The sequence below is a fragment of the Phoca vitulina genome, unplaced genomic scaffold, assembly GCF_004348235.1.
Source record: "Phoca vitulina isolate PV1807 unplaced genomic scaffold, GSC_HSeal_1.0 scaffold5, whole genome shotgun sequence".
Classification (NCBI taxonomy): Eukaryota; Metazoa; Chordata; class Mammalia; order Carnivora; family Phocidae; genus Phoca; species Phoca vitulina.
In genome coordinates this window covers 54,363,593-54,385,824 of record NW_022589708.1, presented here as the reverse complement: position 1 = coordinate 54,385,824, position 22,232 = coordinate 54,363,593, and the positions used below count along the sequence as shown (strand labels likewise).

General features: G+C 48.5%; 1 protein-coding gene across 2 annotated transcripts; it reads right to left on the bottom strand.

Moving 5' to 3' along the window:
* Positions 1 to 249: 249 nt before the first annotated feature.
* SERP2 (stress associated endoplasmic reticulum protein family member 2) lies at positions 250 to 20,839 on the bottom strand. Of its 2 annotated transcripts, none has more exons than XM_032402976.1 (3): positions 20,387 to 20,827; positions 15,669 to 15,741; positions 250 to 675 (listed from the first exon to the last, which is right to left on the bottom strand). In XM_032402976.1, the coding sequence occupies exons 1-3, from the start codon at positions 20,672 to 20,674 to the stop codon at positions 635 to 637; spliced, it is 402 nt and encodes a 133-aa protein (XP_032258867.1). In that variant the 5' UTR covers positions 20,675 to 20,827; the 3' UTR covers positions 250 to 634. The 2 variants fall into 2 exon arrangements, with proteins under 2 accessions (XP_032258867.1, XP_032258866.1); XM_032402975.1 differs by lacking the exon at positions 250 to 675 and adding an exon at positions 682 to 1,736 and having other exon boundaries at positions 20,387 to 20,839.
* Between the last annotated feature and the right edge of the window lie 1,393 nt (positions 20,840 to 22,232).

The following is a 22,232-nucleotide window of genomic DNA, read 5'->3' as shown; positions in this document are numbered from 1 at the left end:
AAAGATCAAAAAATTTAAAAAGTAACATGGGTGGAAAATCCAAGGTCATTAGAGCAGCCCAGGGCTTCATTCTGGGCAAAGAGCTTGAAGGTAAATCTAGCTCTGGTTCCCAAGCCACAGATTCCTGACCCTGTCCCAATCGTTTAGCCCAGTACCCCCCCGCCCCGGCAATCCCACCTGGAGCTTTTCTGGCATTTTCTTCACTGCAGTTTTCTCACGGTAGCCCACACACGGTATAAGGTTGAACAAAGACATTTATTTGTAAAACCAATTCCCAATGGAGGAGAGGCTGAATCCATGTAAAGTAAACTGGTGATCATTCGGAGGGCCACATGCATACATCAGTGAAACCAAGGGCAAAACCAGCCAGCCCGCTGCTGCAGACACCTGGGAGCTACCAATCCCGCCAACAGAGAAGCAAAATGTCCTTTCCGCTCCAGAACACGGATGTACCAAGATGTCCTGTGAGAAGGCAATTTGGTCTGACATCCACGATGAAGTGATCAGAGAACAATTGAGGGAGCCTTTTTTTCTATTCTGTGTGGCTTGTTTGCTTCCCACAGATACCCGGCTAAAAGCTTAAGTGGTCCTCCGCCCTCCAGAAGGAGGGGCAGTGTCAAAGCCCCGGGCCTCCTCACATGCCCATCCTTATGCTCTGAATGATCTGAAAGATAGCTGAAAGAGGAAAACAAGACAGACAGCTCAGGTACCAGGCAGCACGCAGCTGGAAACCCCAGCCCACAGCGAGCCCCGCTCCTGCTGACCCCCGGGCCCTGGACGTGGGAGCATACAGCTGATGAGATAGTTCCTAACAAGCAGTTAAGTTAACAAAAGGTTAGTGAACTTCTTTAAAAAAAGGCAGCCCGGCTCTGTCTGCCGATAGATGATGGATGCCTCGGGGATTTATGGATGACTCCTGCTAATTCCATCAGGAGTGAAGGCTAGAATTCCCTCAGGCGCTCGGAGAGCTTTGCCCCCACCCCTTCCGCAGAAGGGTTCACTGGCCGCTGGGGAGAGGGGGACAGGGCTTTCTATACGGGCACTGCACTCATTTCACAGGTCAGTGAGGCTGCCTTTTCCAAACGGCAGTGACCTGGAAAACCAGCAGCCCCTGAGCTGGGAACGCGGGCCAGGTGCTTGGAGCAGATGCGCCAAGCGCCGGGCCCCTGACTGCGGGGAGCCCTGGGTGCCAGATCTCCGGGCTGCCCGCACACAGGTTCTGCAAGGCAGCGAGCTCCCATCCCCAGCGACACTGATTTTATCCCGCTGGGGGGCGGAGGGGGGGAGCATCTAAACCCACAGAGAATTCCCGGCACCCTGGCTTGTTTTGCTAAGAGCTGGTTCAACAGCTCCCCGGCCCGGTGCTAGCTATCACGGTCAAATGCATCCCAGGAAAGTCAGGCCCCAGCTTCTATTTTACACCCTCTCCAGAGGGCAATGTCGGTCAGTCTTGATGAGGACGACGGGAATGAGGGACACGGCAGCTACCATGCGTGGTAGGATTTGGTTTCTGAGGCGAGGCTGGGTATCCTTGCCCTGAATCATGTCTAAACACAGAATAAACAGGAATGCAGCTGAGAGACCACAGGAAAACAGGCTCTCCAGAACCCTCAGGAAACAAGTCGTTGGCATTTCATCATCTAACGTTGGTGAGCACGCACTGTGCATCAGGTACTGTGCTTCGGGTGTACAAAGACCAGTAACACGCAGGGCCTTGGGCAATCTTTCTTGGACAGCTAGATTTGAAGGAGAGATAAAGCATGAATGCATTTTTTTTCTTAAAAAAAAAAAAAAAACCCCAAAACCCTGCACACATCATCACTACTCTCCTAAATTGAATGTACTCCAAACATGACATCATATTAATTTTTCGTAAATGTTCAGTGTGACCCTAATGAAAAACAGTCATTGATTGGACTCTGCTGTAATATGGCCATGGAGTCTATGCGACGTGTTCCACTGGGCTGTGTGCTGGGCTCTCGTTTCTGCTTCTGTTTTGTTTCATTACGATGATTTCGGCTCGCCTCTCTGGGGTTACTACACCAGCCGTCGGTGGGCCCTCTTCCATTGGGAGGTTGCCGCAGACCCGGCGGGACACAGAGGCTGTTAGAATCACGTGGAAAATTAAAGCGAGCCCGTTCCGTGTGAAGATCAGAGGGGCTCTTCTCCAGATACAGCGAAGGGGTGAATTCAACAACTCGTGATATTTAAATCTGGTCGTGCTCAGAGGTCTCCTTGGCTGCTTCTGGGTTTGGGGATGGGTCTTGACGGGAGAAGTTGCTACATGGGTGAGAAAGCACCTTACAGAAATGGATAAGCTCATGGAAATGGCGGGCAGGTCTGGCCTCCCCTCCCAAGGCTGACAGGGAATAAAAATTAAATAAACATTCCGTCTTCCAGCTCAACAGGAGTGCTGGGAGGCAGCTGGATATTCAACAACGTTAGGGAAAAACTATTTACATCCACCATGCCTCATGTTCTTGGGATCGGGGAAACATCTCTAATCTTGACAAACAAGTTTGCAGAGGAATGTTAGGGTCAGATGGAAACAGGTCTTCACCGAATAGCCGTGTGACCGGACGAATAATTTAACCTTTTCGAGACTGTTTCCTCTTGGGTAAAATGAGGACCACGGTGCTTGCGGTGCTGTTACAGGGATTCAATGATCCGACACAGACGAAGGCTCTGGGCACGTTGAGGACTCGGTGCACGGGAGCTATTGCTGATTATTACCATTCCTACAGTGATGACTGCTTCTTCTCCACGCGTGAGCAGGAAGACTGGCGCTCAGTACCCAGTGCCACAGGCCATTCTCTAGAGGTGTGCACTTTGGGAAATTCCCAAATAGTTCTGAGCCCTGATTTCTCTCTTTGTACGCCCGTAGATAATATGAATCTCAAAGGATTGCAAGGGGTAAATATCATAACATAAGCAAAAAATCTGTCCATCATAAAATGCTCAAAAACGTTATTTCTCCCTTAATTTTATCCTTAGACAAGAAAAGTAGGTCAACAAATAGGAAACAGTCTGTGCCTTATTAAGTCCATCATGCCCCATTCGGTTCACTCATGACTTCAAAAGGGCTAGGTAATGATAAAACTACTCAATTCTGTTTAAGGACCTGCTGCAAATTTCCCTAAAGAATCTCAGACAAAATTTTCTTGTTTTAGAGTTGCAACACTTGTATTAAAACAACTTACCAGTTACTGAATCTGCTTTAAGAACTAACTAAAGATCACTCCTCACCCTATAGAATCTGTGAATTAACATGTGAGAATCTGATGGTCCTTCTCATGGTTACAGGTGACTCTTTAAAACTGGACCCGCTTGGAGAAATGACTTTGGATAAAGTTTATTTTAAGCTTGCCATTTGCCTCCACTTTTAAGATAATGGAGAGATGGTTGTGTTTATTATTCCTTTTTCAGTTGTATTAATGTCTTTAAGAAGCCTTCAACATTCTATACCAATTACAGTAATTGTACTTCTGCGTGGCCCCCAGTAATGACCCGCAGAGCAACCCCGGCCTTCCAAATGCTGACTTCGCAAGGCAGAGAACAGGAAGGGAGCCAACAGTGCGTTCAAAGTGGGAAAGGAAGTGGGGAGTCTGGACCCTGACAAGTTAATAACTTAACAGTGGGTGAACAAAGCTGAGAAAACAGCTGAGCAGGCTGTAGCAAAGGGGCTGTGGGTAAGCCAGACAGCAGGGAGGAGAGATGCCAAGAAAAGGAGGGACGGCAGGCATTCCAGGGCAGGGCATCTGGCCTTGGGCAGGTCACTGAGGTTCAGAAAAATCCAGGCTAGAGAAGGAGCTACAGAATCCCGGAGCCTTTGCCCTCTGCAACCCGTTTAGCTTCCTGATCTTCGGTAGCCTCCAATGGCCACATCTCTCTTTTTATTTAACCACCCCCTTGCAATGAAATCCTTAGGCTTTCGCATGCAAGAACCATTCACATCCAAACAAACCAGAATGATCCTCCTGACTCCACATCTGCTGACAACAGGTGCCCTCTCTTCCACTCAACCACCTTTTCTAGAAAGCTGTCTATACTCACTCCCTTTCCTTACCTTCAATCCCCACCTCAGCCCATTTCAGTCTAGCTTCTGCTCTTTTCAGTCTACTGAAATAGCTCTTGCTAAAGCCACAAAGCTCCCTCCACGTCACTGAATCCAATGGGCCTTTTCTAGCTGCCTCTATGTCTTACTTCCCTACTCGCCATTGTTGAGCACTCCTTCCTTCAGCCCTCTCCTCCCTTGGCCTCGTGACACTATATTCTCCTGGCTTCTAGTTTCCTTCCTTCTCTTTGGCTCTTCACACTAAATGGGTTTTGCAGGGGTCATTCTAACTCTACCTGACCAGTTAACAAGAATAATGATGTTCCTCTGGCTTTCTTCTATTCATTACATTCTTTCTCCCTGGGCGACCTCACCCTGGCCCACAATTTTAGTTGGCACTTAGCTTTTGATGACTCACCTATGTGTACTGCCAGCCCTGACTTCTCCTCAGAGCTCCAGACCCACACCTTCCACCATCTAAATGAGATCTACACATAGGTGGCTCAAAGACACTTCAACCACAACAGGACCTTCTCATGATCTCTTCCCACCACCAAACTTTGCATCATTATCCTCCACCTTGCATGTAAACCCCAAAAGCCAGAGTCCTCTTTGACACCTCCAACTGATCACCAAAGACCTGTGGACTTTACCAAAGTATCTTGTGATTATGCACGTTTCTCTCCATGCCTCCGGAAGCTACCCTAGGGCAAGTTACTGCCATCTTTCCCCAGACCCTTGCGATGCCCTCCAACTGGTCTACTCTTGCTCCTCTTCAATCCTTGCTCCATCCTGTAGCTAGAATTATTCTTTAAATGAAAACAAATAAGATTGTGTCATCCCTGTGTTTAAAGCACATCAAAAGCTTCCTATTGCCCAATCCTTGATGGCGCCTCCATGACCTGCATATCCTGGCTCTATCAACCTGTCCGGACGCATCTTGTATTACTCTTCTTTCTTGGCGTAATCCCTCGTGTTTTCAAAAGCCCTCTGCTCTTACTATAGGGCTTTTGCACATGCCATTCTTTCTGTCTGAAAGACTTCTCCTACCCTGCCCTATTGCCTGGTTTTCCCTTCTAATCCAAAAGTTATTTTTGCAGGGAAGCCTTCTTTGGCCATCTGAAGCAAGAATTCTCACACCTGCGTGTGTACAATAGTCTCCCGAGGACGTGTGAAAATAGAGGCTGGACCCCACCTCCGGAGTTTCTAATCCAGTGGGTCCAGAGTGGGAAGTGAGATTGTGTATTTCTAACCAGGTCACAGGTGATGCTGAGGGCTGCTGGTCCAGGGACCACACCTGGAGAACCACTTACCCAGAGGATACCAGCCTTTTGCGTTATATGCTTCCACAGCCTTACGTGCCTCTCCTTCAAACACTGTCATGGCTGAAATGTCACATGTTTCAGCATGACTACTTGATGAACTCATCTTGCTTCCCCACTAGGCTGTAAGCTCCAGGAAAGCAGGGACCTTGGATGATTTTTTTTTTTTTTAAGATTTATTTATTTATTTGAGAGAGAGAGAGAGAGAATGCGGCGGTGGGGGGGGGACAGTTACGGAGGGGATAGAATATCTAAGCAGACTCCCACTGAGTGTGGAGTTCGATGTGGGGCTCGATCCTAGGACCCTGAGATCATGACCTGAGCCAAAACCAAGAGTTGGATGCTTAACCGACTGAGCCACCCAGGGACCCTGAGACCTTGGATGATTTTGCTCCTGACTGTACCTCTGGGCCTAGCTCAGCTCCGGGCACATAATAGTTCCTCAGTAAATATTTATTGGAGGAACAAAAGGTGAATACTTGCAAAGAGCATGGAGGAAACACACATATTAAAAACCTCAAACAATTATTTTGTGAATCAAGAGTCAACATCAAATGACTACTTTTACATTCCAATGTTGCAAGAGCTCAGTCTTTGGAGGGGAGGGAAAGTCATGAAAGACCATAAACTCCTTAAGTCCTGGGACTGTGTCATCCCAACCCTCTCTTACCCTGGGGACTGACCTATCCCAGCTAATTGGGGGTGCCAGAAGGACACGGGGATGACAGGAAGGGATCCCCCAGGAAACTGTCAGACAGCTAGACAATAGGAGGCTGCCAGACAGCTGACTGCCAGACAACAAGAAGCTTCAGGAGGCCACTTTTATTGAAAATAAGATTGATGATAAGCGAGATCAAGAGAGTTACTGAGAAGAGGGGACAGGCCAGAGGAATATCGTTTAGGAGGATAAGACAACTCTAGAAATGACATAATTTTGATTATTTTTCATTTAAAAAAATGAAAAAAAAAAGCTGGTAAGAAAAAAAGGACAGGTTCTGTGAGAGACAAGCAGAAATGTCAAGAAATAAGGACATTGCAAAGGTGAGTCATTAAGCTCTCAGGAGGAGTCAGCACAAAGAAAGTCAAAGGCAATACTATTCCCAGTAGCATTTCCCGGTTTCTTCTCCAGAGATGGAGAAGAGGGAAGAGAGAGAGGTGCCTAGGATACGTGAGGGCAGAAAGGCACTGTGGAAAGAAGGGATAGTATTAGCTAAGAATGGGATGCCCTCTATGCCCAGCAAAATGGCAGACAGCAGCAATGCTCTTCTGAGTGGCAGACCATACACAAACCCAAATGCTCCATGGGGCATAGGGCAGAGGGCAGCACAGAACGAGGGAGGTCGCAGGTCACCTCATGGGAGCCAATGGCAGATGAGACATCTTTTCCAGAGTGTCCACCTCAGGTCCTGAGGCAGGAGTTCCCGAGCAGAGGAATGTCCTCAGTCCTTCCTCAGTGGTGAAACGGAAGGGCTCCTGCAGGCCTGCTCAGTCTCTCAAACCTCCTGCTGGCCAATCAGCCTCGGGGGGGGAGGGGGGTGACAACCACTTTAGGTGTCACAATTCTGAGATCGTTCTGGAGGTCTCCAGGAAAGGCCAGTGTTTATTGGTCGACCCGCAGACTTGGTGAATTCCAATCTGTCCTGGAGTAAGGTCCAGAAAAGGGTAAGGTGATCGGGTGCCCGGTGGCCCAGTCAGCAAGCAGCCTGTGGCTGGGCCAAGGTTTTATCCATCCGGGAGCAGACCCGGGATGGCTATGCATCTGGAACCTCTGGCGGGGAAAGTAGGAGATGTTTTAACAGGAGTTGTTTTCAATATGCAGTCATATGCTGAAGGCCTAGGGTTGGTGGAAAACTTCCGCTTGGGAGTACTTTGGGGGGAAGTGGTGAGAGAGAAGGAAGGCAGGGTAATAGAAAGCGGATGGGTGTAGAGTTCAGGTTTGGGTAACAGCTTTCTCACTCATTAGCTGTGGGATGCTGGCTGATTTCCTTCATAAGCCTTAGTTTCATGATCTGGAAAAATGAGCACCATAGCTTTTTTTGTAGGGATTATGTGACTAGAAGAAAAAGGTACATGTCGGGCCTAGTGTTGTAATAAGTACTCAGGAAATGGTAGCGAAAACAGTTGTATGAACAGGTCCTCCTCACTCCCATCCCCTAGGTTGTAAAGGATTCTTTCTAGAAATAGAGAAGAGGCTCGAGCTGCCCCAGCAGAGGTGACATCACCGACCTCTGGCTGACAAACCTGTCCCCTACCTGTCCAGTGGGAGCTGGTTCTGCCACAGCTCCCTCAGGACCTCAGAGCTATCTATCCCCATACGAGATTTCTTACCATAACCCAAGAAAGTCACTAGAAAGATCCAAATGTTCTCTTTCTTTCTCTGTCAGCATTCAGAATCTTGGTCAGAACCTTGCGTGGGAGGCTGAGAGGTGGGGAGATAGTGTGACTAAGGGTCATCACCATAATGACAGTAACAACAAGCTCCTAAGGTCCTAGGAGTTAGAGACCATTCCCACGTCTTTAAAGAATGGGAGAACCAAGGCTTAGAATGGGCGGAGGTTGGACAAGGCCACAGGGCTAGGAGGTGGCAGGGCCAGGTTTCAAACCCAGGGAGCCTGGCCCCGGAGCCACCACACGCGTGACTTGGCCTTCCCCTCCTCCACACCGTTCTTAACAAGAGCCGCCGGTCCTGGGGGGGGGTAGGGGTGTTGGCCCTTCCAGAAATGGAGAGGCCTTGTGTAAAGGGAGACAGTTGGACCACCTGAAACATGAGGCTGGGGGAACGGCAGGCTTTCAGGCCCCTCAGGTTCAAGCACTTCTTCGAGTCTGTTCTGAGTAGGCTGTCCTGAAAAACGGCCCTGTCTGCGGCATGCTCTCACCGCCCCCTCTCCTGCGCCCCTGGGGGGCAGAGTCCCCGGAGGATTCAGGAGAGTGTAGTCTGTTATGTGACAGACAAAGGGAATGTCTCTGCCCAGAAACAGTGTGGCTACTCACAATTCATGCGCCCGATAGACCTAGCAGGCCCTTTGCCGAGAGGCGTGAGCTCTGTCATGACAGAGGCCGGCTCCGGGCCAGACGCAGTTTCCTGTTTGATGGGCAAAGAGGGTCCAGAGGTCTAGTCCCTTCCTGGGATAAAAACTCAAAATATCCAGCAACACAGGAGGTACCCCTACATACACACACACACAGAGTCACACACACTCACAAATGCACACACTCACACACACTCACAAATGCACACACTCACACACACTCACATGCACACAGATCCCACTTCAACCTCAACAGCTGCTCTTTCATTTGTTTTTCTCTAACATTTGAACAGAGTTCAGCTGCTCTTTTTTTTTTTTTAAAAAAAGGCTAAAAACCACTAGTCTAGATGTTTTCTTCTTCAGATACACTTAATTTTTTCTGATTATAAAGGTATATCTGGGAAATAGAGAAAAGTCCGAAGGAAATAACAGTCATTGGTTAATCCTATGACCTGAGAGGTTTCCCACTGATGGGGGATGTAAGCTCATCAGCTTCGAAAATACCCAGGCTTCCGTAGCCATTAAAATTCTCATACTCTCTAATTAGGAAATGAATATCAAGCTTGGCCAGAGCGAGAGGAATAAAATTGAAATTAGGAATACGTGAGGGAGAAATAGTGTGAGGGAGGGACCGGGGCAGGGCTGGTACGGAAGAGTTTCCCTCTGGGAATCAAGGGCTCATGGGGATGAGAGGACGCCCCCACGCACCCAGTGGAAACCTCAGTGAGGGCTGAGGACGGGGACGGGGACGGCCACGCTGACTGTGGCTGTCAAGGTGGAGGTTCACACCAGGGCTCGGAAAAGGTGCATAATGCCTCAGGATCACAAGATACGTGTAGATGCTGACTCACCAAGCCGACTGTTTGGACAGCCAGCATGTTAAGGAAAAGACCTAATTTCATCGAAGCCGGGAGGCCTTCCTGTCAAAGAGGAAAGCTGAAAATGTCAAAAACGGTTGTCCTGTCAACACCGTGGCCCTAACGCCAGAAAAAGGCCCTTCCAGGGGTGGCGAAGATGGGCACGGGGCCCTGCTGCCGACACCAGGCTTACGGCGGACAGGACTGCAGCACACGTTCCCCGGAGCTGGGCTGCGGCCTCCGAATCCTTCCCAACAAAAGCTCTTAAAGTTGCTGAGGACAAAGGGGAGAAGAAAACCCCGGAGGCGAGGGCTCGGGGCTGCAAGCAGGGGTGACTCGCTTCCTTAATGGTCTGGGGCAGCGTCAGGACCGCAAGTGTCTTGTGGAGATAGCCGCTGGCCTATCTGGACGACAGCATCTCTGCCGCCCCAGACGCACATTCTGGGTCACGCTTGTCTCTGAGTCTTCAGATAACAACAAGCCCTCCTCAGAAGCTGTCACACAGTTCCCAAGGGGGCAGGTTTGCCACCAGGGACCGGGACAGCCAGGACGAGCTGCTTATCTGGAAAGAGGCCCCGCCGCCTGCAGAAATGGAAGATCATGTTTTTATAAACCGGGGAGAGGAAAACACAGCAAAGTCTCTAAGCAGGCGAGGCGCTTGAATCCTCTGGGCTTCAGTGTGCATCTGGGGTCCTTGGAAATCAAGGAAAGACAAATGCGACCAATTAAAAAGGCCCAAGCGAAACAAAGTCCCAGGCCACGACTTGAACAAGAAAAGTTTCTGGCCCGTTTGGAATAATCCTCTGAGGAGACTCAAAACAGGTGGTTGGCTTTCTGAGAAACAGGGTTTTTGATTTCTGACAGAATGTATATAATATGAGTAACAATAGAGCTAGTTACCAAATTAAACAAAACAAAGAACAGTATGGCCCTGAGATGTCCTATCTACTGTGTCTCAAAAGAACACACTGCTCCTGAAACTTTTGTATCTCACAAAGAAAACTTTTATAGCAAAACAGTGGTGCATTCAGGTTGCGTTAAGGAAATGCAACTTACATTTTATTTCTGATATTCAGCTTAAAGTACAAACCCCTATTCATCGATTTCCGCATGTGGGTGCTTCCCTTTTCCTGTGTGGGGAGGTCTGAAAGATTTTGATGCTTTATCATGGGAACAGAGTCTCAGGCACCCGAGTGTTATCACTTAAATTGCTGACACTCATCCTTGGAGTGGAGAGGCAGGGCCTACTGCTTTCTGAAAGATCAAGACCAACTCGAGTGGCTGAGCCTGGAAGGAGGAAAGGCAAATGGAAACCAAGCCCTACCACCCACACACCCCACCCCACCCCGCCGCCCCCGGAAGCTGCAGGATTCAAGCTTGCTGTGGGTGGAGGGGCTACTATTATCCCTCTCTGATCAATAAGGAAATCGATACAGAGAGTAAATCATGTGTCCAAGGTTGTCCAGCTGATAGCGAATCTAGGCTTTGAACCTACATCTGGCACATTCCAGAACTATCCCCCCTCTCTGAGGCCTCTTAACCTCTTATCCTCTTACTGCCAATTGGTCAGTTTTCAAAGAAGTGTCTTGCCCAAGAGTCCTTTTGCAATCATGGAAAGTGGAAATCTACTTAGTCTGAAGAGAGGTGTATTTAAAGAGCCTCCTCCAACTGCCGCTCACCGGGACAATGTATTAGAGTTTACAACCGTGTGCCTGGGCTCAGGGCAGCCCCAGGAGGTCTGGCGCTCTTATCTGATTTCCTGGTGAGGGGGCGAGCCGGGTGCATGTTTGTGCCAGGGGTCTCTGGGCGCCTGTGCTCTGTCCCCTCCCGGCTCTCCTGATTCCTCTCCCTTCCTTTTCCTTATCTTGCTCTTATCAGCGCCGCAGGCATGACAAGCATGTGTGGAGAATGAGGAAGGCCGCAGCAAAGAAGCCGAGAAGCAAGGGGTCAGGACTCTGCTGTGACACATCGCTCCCCATAGTTAAGGGGTCTGGTAACCTCCTGGAGGTTTGGGAACTCGTTTTTCCACATAAAATGGAGTAAGGGTGGCCAATAAGAGAGCATATACTTAAACGCCAACATTTTCCCAGTCTTTCCTTTCCCACAAGCTAGCTGAGAAAACAGATAACATGTGCATTCCTGATTACTCGCCTGACCTGAATATTTATTTATCCTAGGTACACCCACACTACTTCTAAAAAGAGCACTTTGCCCAACCAATCATTATTAGAAAAGTGGGTTAACAGAGTGAGGTAATGAGAGCGAGTCTTTCAAGAGAATCAGATGAATGATCAACACCTTCATTAATCTTCGAAGATTCCATAAGTTTCCTGTATAAAAATATACAAACTATGAACCACCAGCCACGTGGACTGAGAGAGAACAGTGACCAGGAGCTTCAATCATTCCATCACCGAGAAGTCTCATGACATGAAGCAGAGGACCTGACGGGCTGGACTTGGTGGAAATGGCCCCCTTTCACACGCAGAGAACACACCGGCCCTGCAACCCTCAGAAGGAGAAACTCCAGAGGGACAGGAGGCTCTGCAAGATGAACGGAATCGTGACTCATCCCAGGGAGGTGGCAACAGGGACAGATCTAAAGGAGTTATTGTGTTTTTCATGACATGTTTGGATAGAGAAGAACACATACAAAGATAGAAGGAAGGGCACGGTACCAAGGACAAGTTGAGAAGAGTGACACATTTCTGTGAGAACAGTGCCTGGCTTGAGCTGAGGCTTACAAAAAAAAAAAAGCTAAAGTTAGCAAAAAAAAAAAAAAAAAAAAAAAGGTGGTGTAGTGGATTATTCCTAGTTATGATTTAAAAAGAGATGATGCTCATGACTTAGGGTTCATGGTAGCATGTTAATGGAGCACAGAGAAAGTAAGATGACCCAACTCCTGACTAGCCTCTCCATAAAGGCAACACGGTCTTGACTAGAAAGATTTCAAGCGGGGTCACTAGAAGAGCACGGGACCTGAAGCGGGGGAGTGGGGGGGGCTGTGTCCTCTCAGCCGCTTGAAATCTGCATCTCCGGGCCCTGCAGGCTCCCATCCCAGGCCCCTGGACAAACCCACAGAAAGCATAACAGAGCCAATGTATTTAATCCCTGAAAAAACGAAGGGAGGCTGGGAGGGCTCCAAAAGATTGTTGTCAGCAGATGTCCCAATTTACCCGGGGGAAAAGACACCGTTCCCACTATACAGACCAATAGCCTGGCAAGATTGTAATGAAAATGTAATTTAGAGAAGGTTTTTAAGCCCTTTGAAAAAGATGGGTATTGAGAACGAACACAGGTTTGAGAAAAACAGACCAAATGACTTTATTGACTTAACCGCCCCCCGCCCCCATAGGCTACCCAATGGTGCAGGCAGTTAATGTGTATCTTGACATCAAAAAAAAAAAAAAAAAAAGAAAAAAAAAAAAAAATATATATATATATTGGCTCTGGCTCTATTTAGTCCCTGACAACCCCGGCTTGCGGGCTTGCGGGCTTGCGGGCTTGCGGGCTTGCGGGCTTGCGGGCTGACTGGCCTCATGGATCCCTACGACTGGGCTTTGGCTGTTCTTGAGCCTCGCCTACCATCTCAAGCTGTTTGTCTTTCGACACTCAGCACAAATGGCACCTCCTCTGGGAAACTTTCTCCTCTGTCCAGGATGACTTACAAGTCCCCACTCTAGTCTGGTTGTTTGCGTTCTCCCGCACTCACATGTTGGAATCCTAATGTCCAATGTGACGGTGGTAGAAAGCGGGGGCTTTGGGAGGTGATTAGGTCATGGGGGGGGGCGGCCTCATGAATGGGATCCGTGCTCTCATGAAAGAGACCCCACGGAGCTCCCTCCCCGCTCTGCCATGTGAGGATACCACCGGAAGACACAAGGAGAAGTCTGTGACCGGGAAGAGGGCCGCCACCCAACCACACTGGCACCCCAGTCTGACTTCTAGCCTCCAGAACCGTGAGCAATACATTGTGCTCTTTACAAGCCATCTAGTCTGTGGAATTTTGTTATAACAGCCCGAACAGATGAAGACAATCCCTTATCCGTGCCCACCAAGCACGCGGGGCACTCCACTATCACAGAACTCCCCCCGCAGGTACAACAGACCGCTTCCTTATCTGCCTCCCTCAGTGCCTACGGGCCCCCGAGGGCGTTTGTGTTCCCAAAGCCCGGCACAGTGCCAGGCACACAGGGGACCCCCAACGCCTGGTGATTGTTTGCACGAGTTTTGCTGAGAGGTTCAAGGTCAACCTGAAGGGAGTTGTCTCTGCGTTCCGTAGGCTTCTCCATGTCTAGACTTTATCAGTGACTTGGAGGAACATTATACTTTCAGAGACTATAAAGCTGGCCAAGAAAGATGATTAGATAAAAGGCTCAAGGTTCAAGATCGAACAATGTACAGGCTGGCCACAAAGCGTGAAAATGCAGATTACTTTTTTATATAGATTTATTTTTCTTGATATTTGTGTGGCATGCTAAAGGCATATCTTGTTTGTTTTGTTTTGGGGTGAAAATCAGAGACAGATCATCTGAGGCAACGCAGAACAGAGGAAGATGCAGGAGCTGATGGAAATGTGGTGTCGATGCACCATATTCCTGGCAATTTTCTACCGTGCTCCGAACCATGCATTGCTAATGAAGGTGATACATTGACCATATCATGTAATGTCACTGACCGTATCGTACATTATAAGATCGGCAAGCCATTTATTATGTCTGTTCTTCTACGTTTCTAGACTTCGTGGCTACTCTGTAGAAAGACAACTGACAACCAACGATACAATTTTAATAGAAATATTCATGAAGTTTTATATTAGGTCTCAAAAAAATCAACTGGCTATCTACAGTATGGGGAATGTCTGGCTTTATTCATCCATCCACACATCCATGAATCCGTCCAACCATACTGAGCACTCACTATGTGCTAAATACTTACGAGAATGTACAGATTTAGTGGACAAGGAACACTGCCTTCCCTGAGCTTATGTCCCAGTAGTGGAAAATGGATAATAAGTAAGCAAACGAAATAATTTCATATGTTGATGAGGGCCATGAATACAATAAAGCAATGTGTGATGGGGACAAGGGACAACTTGGATTAGGGGGAGGTGTGGAGATGCATCTCTGAAGCTTGCAGGACATTTATGTAAAGAAGAGTGTGGTGGCGCTGGGCTGGTCATTAGCTCGATGTGAGTCTAGGATGTGCTGTGACTGTTGAAAATAAACCGAAGCTCGGGTCATATTAATAGAAGTAGAGTGATGGGATCAAGGGCAGTGATGATCCTTCTGCCTCTGTAGCAGTCACACCATTTCTAGACCCACTTCCGCAGCTGCAAATGCTCTATATTTTAAGAGAGTCATGGAGTGCATCCAGAAGAGGGGTCCAGAAACCACATCTTATGAGGCGAGGTTGAGAGAAGTAGGGGAGTTTAGTTTGCAGAGTTTAAACTCATCTTTAAAATATCCGAAGATTCAAGATGTTCATAAGAGAATGAGCCCATGCTTTGTGGTTTTAGGAGTTCACACCTCAACTATTGAGAAGATAGCACAGTGTAGCTCAAAAGAGGGGAGATGTCTCTAACAGAATTAGAGCTATACAGAAATGGGATAGGCTTTTTGAAGAGGTGAACCCTCCACCCTCAGAAGTAATCTAGTAGAGGCTGGGTAACGTCTGTTAAAGATGAGGGATCCCCATGTTGGGTAAAAGATTGGGAATGGGGTACAGTTTTGTTTCTTTGAGTGAGAGATCTTGGGAATCATGGAAGGCCTGCCTTGTTAGAAGTGACCTCACTTCTCCTCATTTACCACGATTTTCGAGACCCAACCCGTGGGGACCAGGAATTCCAAGACTCCCAATAACAGAATTCAACTAGAACAAATGCATGATCCTTTGCTCAAGCCTCCCTGCGTGTGTGTGTGTGTTTGCATGTGAGTATAAGCAAGCTGTCTGAATTTACCACCCTCCGGTATGAGGTGACTGTTCGTTGAGGCTCAGGTCAAAGGCTCAGCTCTATCTAGGAGCTCTGTGGCATTTCCTCTTAAGGCAGAAAACCTCTCCCTTTCTCTGGAATCTGGATCTAACTTGGGCAGACAGGTGGCTCCTGTTCTAACTGCCCTTTTAGGGCTATGTTTTCACACAAAGGTTTAACTGAATTCTAAAGTGTATTCAGACAATTTAATTGCTTGGTGTAATCATTTTATGATTATGATTTGATAGTATATCAATTCTGTCTCGTATTTTCTCTGGAGGACCAGAGACCAAATCAAAACCCACTAAGATGAAGGCTTCAGGCAGTGATTACCTTGAATCCCAGACCAATATATTTTTTTGTCTATTTACTTGGGAAGTGTGTTTTGAAGGACAGAGCAGAACACGGGCTGTGAGATCAGCGAAAAACCCATACCTGAGCCACAGACAACAAAAACAAACAGTGCCAACAGCCATGGTCCCACGGGATATTTCTCTTCTTGTGGCCTCTGAAAGGGAATGGGGGAAAGGAAGTTAGGTTCATTGATTCAGGAAACATTTGTGGGGTAATTACTAGGCACTACTGAGGGCTGGGGCTGCCACAGTGAGTGAGACGGATCCAGTCTCCATGCCCAGTGGGCAGGCGTAGATGAAGAGAATCAATTGTAAAGGGTCCAGATAGGTGTGAAAAGATTCATCATAAATTTATTTATATTCCTGTAACTCAGTGAACTCGGTGGGCTTAAATATTCTGGGGACAGATGGGGTAAAAATACACACACCAGTACAGCGATTTGGGAGGCCCAAACGATACTGCTATGAATTGCTTCCACGTGTTGAAAGCACACTCCAAGCCAGGCTCTCCCCTAGGCAGTCTACACCGCCTACTTCCACCACTCACAACGCCGTGAAAGGCACGTTCTTATCTCCAATCTGTAGTTGGGAAACGGACACGAAGTCTGTTCACTTGAGCAGGGCTGGGATGTAGGTCTGCCCCATCGGAGAACCTGGGTGTCTTCCATTAATAGAGTCGTCTTTAATTGCCTGAATCGATGGATTCCAAGTAAGGTCACAGAACAGCTATTTTCTCAAAACCTTCTACGGGCCAAAAAGTGTTGGCAAGTTGGTGCCGTGGAAATCCTTGGAATGGCAGAAGCACCAAAGCAACCGTGAGTGGATCTGCGAAGGTAGCAGCTTTTTGTAATAAAGCTCCTGAACCTCAGTGAAGCTTTCTCTTCGGCGAAATCTCTGCGTTCCTTGGGGAGCAGAAGGGCACCAAGGTGCCCACACGAACCCAGAGCCCTGCGTACCTCCTGCTCCCCTCAAACCAATAGCACAGACATAATAAGAACAACCACCCACAACCCCTCTAGGTCTATTTGCGGTAGGGCTTGGTCCTTAAGATCAAATCGATCAATGGAAAAACTATTTTTAGAGAGAGGCATCCAAAAAAGTGGTGAATTTCTCAAATAAAAAGGGAGAAGCTGGAGTGAAAAAAATAAAGAACTCACTAATGTTTCCTCATGTGTGTGAGCCAAAAAACAAGCTATCACCAATGTAAATTAGAGAACTCATTTTATTACAGATAAGCAACAATGTTTGGTTCTCAGCTTGCCTGTTACATGCTGAGAGAGCCTCCTCTCCTCTACCCCAAGTGGGCTCACTGACCACTTATATATCAGCAGGTATGTTTTCTTGACGGCAGCTATCACAGTTTGTATGTTTATTCTCGTGATAATGTGTGTACTGTCTGTCCCTCCGCCAGACTATGGGCTCACGAGGACAGGCACTGTGTCTCTTTCCTGTTGCAATGCACAACAGTGCCTGGCACGGGACTTAAACATAGTAGGTGCTAAATAAGTGTTCATCGAAGAATGAATAAGCATACGAACTTCATTAAATATGATTTCTTAGGTCAGGTCGAGTAGAGACAGGGTCTAGGAAGGACACTGTCGTTTTTTATAAATACTTCCTAACTGGTGATAGGGTTGTCCCCGCATCTCTCTTACTAGAGAAGTATAGGTTAAAGTGCTAATGGCAGGTAGACTCTGAAGATGAAAACCCCTCAGTGCTCTGTCCTTGACAAGCTTGTATCTAGAGCCACTCTTGCAGGAGCGAAGCACCTGGAATGGTAGCTGTGCTTGACCAGACAAGGACACAATCAGTCTTACACAACTGCCTAACTTTACCCAGTGCTGTTACTGTGTCGTTCTTTGGCCCTTAACACCAGATCAAGGGTAGATCAAGTAAATAATCGAGATATTAAATAAAGTGACCCGAACACAGTGCGGCACTTACCCCTCCCCACCCTCTTTCACTAACGCCCTAACAATCTGTCAGAGTTGACCAGAAGCCAGCTCCGTTGCTGTCATCCCGCTGATGCTACATAAAAAGTTCATTTAGCTCTATCTCCAGCAAAGCCAACAAGTGAATTCAGGAGCCTTGTACATGAATTACTGGTCTAGCGCGGATACCGAATGGAGTCCATTATTTTTCCTTTGCAGAAAAACACAAATTATCAACATGCAGAGTTTGGACTATATAACTCCAGAATCTGTTGGATGACATTTTCCAGTGAATCAATATTATTTGGGGGACTTTCAGAGCTCAAGAACAGCAATATATCCTTTTTCTGAGAGGTTTAAGTTCCTCTTTTTTGGAAGCAGCCCCCAGCACAATCCCATTGGGGCAATGCACCCAAGCCTGAATCTATCGCTAGGAAAGGTAACAAAAGCAGTAGAATTCTGCAAATAACATGGTTCATTTCAAACAGGGGTTTGCTACTTTCCCAGGCTTCGGAATGTCAAGGGCTGGCTTTCCCTGTGATTACATACCAGCAGGGTAACCCTGAACTCTGAAATTTAAATCCCTGTCCGTTCTAGAGAAGTTACTACTGTGTAATCACAAAATGATTATTCTATTTCTTTGTTTCTTTGATTTATCTGCTATCTGGGAGAAGAGTATTCACTCCATAGCTATTAGCTAAGGAAATATTGAAGCATCTGCATACAACTGAAGGGGTTTATTTCTGAATGATTATTCTGAATTTTCAGTTAGAATCTGTTCACGTGTCCTCAATTTCATCCTGAACAGGTTATCCCTTGCAAGTTACTTCTTTCAAAGTATAATTGTGTTTGACCTGTAATTAGGAAAATGAGATTTAGGGTTTAAAATATTTCCTTTTGAAAGAAAATTTCATTTTTCTTTTTGGATGCTGGCCCATTTACAATAAAGTTAACCAAAGAGCCCTTCTAACCACCTGAAGATAAACAGAGATTGTGGCTTGGTTTGGAAAACTTTCATTACAAATGTAATAGGGCCGTTTGGACACCCGCATAGGTGCCAGGCACCATTCCATGGTCTATCAGAACCTATTAAAATTCACTCGCATCATAGATTAAACAAATCTGAATGCAGCTCTGAAAGTTGAGTTGAAATGGGGGTAAGTACATTTCCTAGATATTTAAACATTTTCCTCCAATTTTTAAATTTTCTTCTCTTATTTTGAAGACAGTAACTTTCCCTTTCCCCCAGGTCTCAAACACCTTCCAATGGCCTTGAAAAGCTGGAGGTCTCAGACATTGAGCTTACCAAGCCTAATGGATACATCGGCTCTGCAAATCAGTTCCCCAGTTGCTACTTTTGCAGGCGGTATTTGTCAACTGAGTTCAGTTAATAACTTTCCTAGTTCTTTAGGTTCTTGGTTCATTAAAAAGAACCACACAGCTAATCTGTATGATATCTAGGACGAAGTGATCTCCTAGGGATATAAAACCCTGAGTGCTTTAACATCAATTAAAATTTGTTTTTCAAGGTCAATTTGGAGAGCACGGTTTGTTTTTTTCTGAGTAAAAACAAATAGGGAAAATAGATCTATGTGAAAAGTGGTTCTGATTCGATGGTATATTTGCATTTTACTGCAAGATGATAACTAAATGATCTAACACCCTATGAGAGAATTTCAAGCGTAACTTAAGTCTGGAGCTGTGTATAAAGCTCTGGGTAGAGCTGAGTTTGATCCTAAGGTTTCTCTGCCTTAGTACTGCTCGGTTTTGTAGGAATTCTGCTGTGATGATTGTAGCTCTAGCTTTTTGCTCAGTTACTCAAACCAGCATCATTTCTTTGGCTAAAAGGAATGGCCTCATCAGGTCTGCAAGCTTTTCCAGCCAAACCCCAAGCTTCAGCTGGACTTCGCTTAAGTGTCTAGGATAATAGATTCCAGGTGCCTTGGCTCACAGACTTGGAGACCCAACACTGCCCAACAACTCATCCCAGGCATGCCTCTGAATGTCCAAAATCACAGGTCTGGCATTTTCTCTTGAAGATATTCTGCTTTGCTAAAAGAAACCCCTGTGCATAAGGCCCAGATTTTACTTTAAAATCCAGTTATAAAAGCTTTAATCTGGCCTCCAAAGTTCTGGATCATACCATTAGGATGAGCCAAAACTCACAGGGTGAACAAGAGTAATGTTGCATTTAAACTTCAGCCCAGTGGTGAGAGGCCCCACTAGGGAAGAGGCAAAGGAGAGAAAGGAGGATGAAGGGAAACAGGGGTCTGAACCTCATTTGGCACTTTGAGCCCTTCCAACTTATACAGCCCCATTACAAAGGGGCTGGAGAGAAAACTTAATCTGTCTGTTGAGGGTGGAGGGCAGGGGTTAAAGCCTGCAAGGAGGTGATGATAAGTGGTCTCCATTTACCTATTCATTCATTCATTCATTCACCAAACGTTCTAGCACCTACTAGGTTCCGGGCCCCGTTCTAGCACCTACTAGGTTCCGGGCCCCGTGTCACGCACTTCCTTTAACTGTTCCTTAAGGATGTGACTTTCTGTTTTTCCCAGAGACAAAGGCCCCATTCTCTCCTGGGGAGGCTCTTCCGAGGCTCGGTGGTAGCCCCAGCAGCCACTCCAGAAGGGCCACCACCACCCTGACCCTCGCCGCCCACGAGAGCACCTCGTGGTGCTCGCCTCCCAGAGCCCGGCTCTCAGCTCCCACTCCGCGGGACCCGGCGGGAGGGGCGGCAGGGGCGGGCCGGGCCCGGGGCAGGGGAGCAGAGAGGCCGGGCCCTGCGCCCCCCCCCCGCCCGGCCGGCCCCGCCCCGCCCCCGCCGGCCCTGCCCCGCTCGGCCCGGTCGGCGCCGCCCCCGCCTTACCAGGGTTTTGGCTACGTTCCCCCTCTGGGTGATGTTTTTGCTGTGCTTCTCGTTGGCCATCCGGATCCGCTGTTTGGCCACCATGGCTTGGGCGCTGGGAAATGCCCTCGATTCCCACTTGCAAGAATCCCCCCGCGTTAGCCCCCCGACAGGGCCGCGCGCGTCCCGCCCGCTGCGGGCGCTGCAGGTGGCAAGGCGCAGCCCCTGAGCCCCGCGCACCCCGCTCCCCTGCCCCCAACGAGCCGGCTCCAGAGAGAGGCCAGAGCCCGGACGGAAGTAATCTTTCATCTCAGGAAACCCTCTCCTACTTCCTCGCCATCCTTCCGGTCCCCCCTGCTACCTAACCAGCGCGGCCCGGAGGCTGGCGCTGCCGCGCGTCCTCCTCGCACCCGGCGGCCGCGCTGTGCGCACTGGGCGGTCGGGATCCAGCGGCCGATCGCGGCGGGGCCCAGGGTTCCGGCGGCCCCCGGCTTTGTGCGCTCATAGGGGCGGGGGGCGCCACTGCTCCGGGCCTCCAGGGCCGGGGACCCACCGGGGCCCGGGGCCCGGATTGGGGCGGCCGCGCTTTAAGCCAGGGCGGGCGGTCTCCCCTGCACCAATGACCCCTGGCCGAGAGCTGCACTGGAGGCGGCCGCCGGCGGACGTGGGGGGGGTCCTCAGAAGACAAGCAGAACCAGGGCAAGGCTGGGCCCAAGCTGTTGGGGGACAGTCCAAAGAACCTCCCCTTCAGGTGTCTGGGGAAGGGCCCTGCGCGAGGGAAGCCCATTGCAGGACCTTTCTCAAGTACTGCGGAAAGGGCTGGAACTCCCCGAGGATGGGGATAAGTGGGTGTGAGGATGAAGCTGGGGTAGGTCATCTTGCCTTGGTAGCTGAGGGGGCTTGCTGGAGGACTGCCAGCCACGCATCTGAGTGAAAGGTGGAGAAAGGTCGCAGTCTGCAGCCCAGCCAGATTTGGCAGTCACTACCCTAAGCTGGGCGGCTTTGTCTGGCTTTGGCTCCCCACCCGCCTGGGGCAGTTTGAACCTCCTCCAGCCACCCTTGTCCAGACGGATGTGAACTGGGCGTTTCCTTGCACTAGGGGGGGAAAAGCTGGAGGGTCTGTGCCTCCCAGACCCTGCTGTTAGGGCCCTACAGATTGCTTCTTCGGGGCAGGGGGGAAAGGGGTCCAGTCCCTCACTTTTCCTTTGTGCTGCATGACTTGAAGTGAACTCTTAGAAGCTCAGAAGAGTTGAGAAAAAAAAGGGGAAACATCAGACTGGAAGATCTGGGGCAGTGGGAAGTGGTGGGGAAGAACTGGGGTATTAGATTTGTTCTGGCTCCTGCACCCCAGTCCTTCCCTTGCAGGCGTCTGTAGGGTTGTGTGCGGATAGAATTTCCCAATGTCAGTAGGAATTGAGAGAGCGCTCCTTCTTTCTTTTAAGGGCTCTTTATTAAGCTCATCGTCACCCTCCTCCCAGTATGCTGTCATTCAAGCTCTAATATAGACGGTTTGGGGGTTGCTTTTGGTAACCCAGAAGAAGACAGAATCTACCCAGCATCATTTAGTAAAGTCTGGTTGTTCTGCTCTAAAGGTCACTTAGTTTCCAAACTAGTTTCCACCAACATCACCACGATTATTACAGGACAACAAACCAAGCAGGCCCATTATTTTTTTTTTTTTTAAGATTTTATTTATTTATTTGACAGAGAGAGCGAGCACAAGCAGGGGGAGCAGTATCAGAGGGAGAGGGAGAAGCAGGCTCCCCGAGGAGCAGGGAGCCCGATGCAGGGCTCATCCCAGGACCCTGGGATCATGACCTGAGCCAAAGGCAGTTGCTCAACCAACTGAGCCACTCAGGTGCCCCCC

Excerpts from the sequence above, each read along its gene's own strand:
- SERP2 (XM_032402975.1), bottom strand. The coding sequence starts at position 20,674 with ATGAAAGATTACTTCCGTCCGGGCTCTGGCCTCTCTCTGGAGCCGGCT. Across the intron at positions 15,742-20,386 it reads GGAACGTAGCCAAAACCCTG|AGGCCACAAGAAGAGAAATA; the intron begins GTAAGGCGGGGG and ends ATTCCCTTTCAG. Across the intron at positions 1,737-15,668 it reads TTTTGTTGTCTGTGGCTCAG|CTGTCCAAGAAAGATTGCCC; the intron begins GTATGGGTTTTT and ends CTTCAAATCTAG.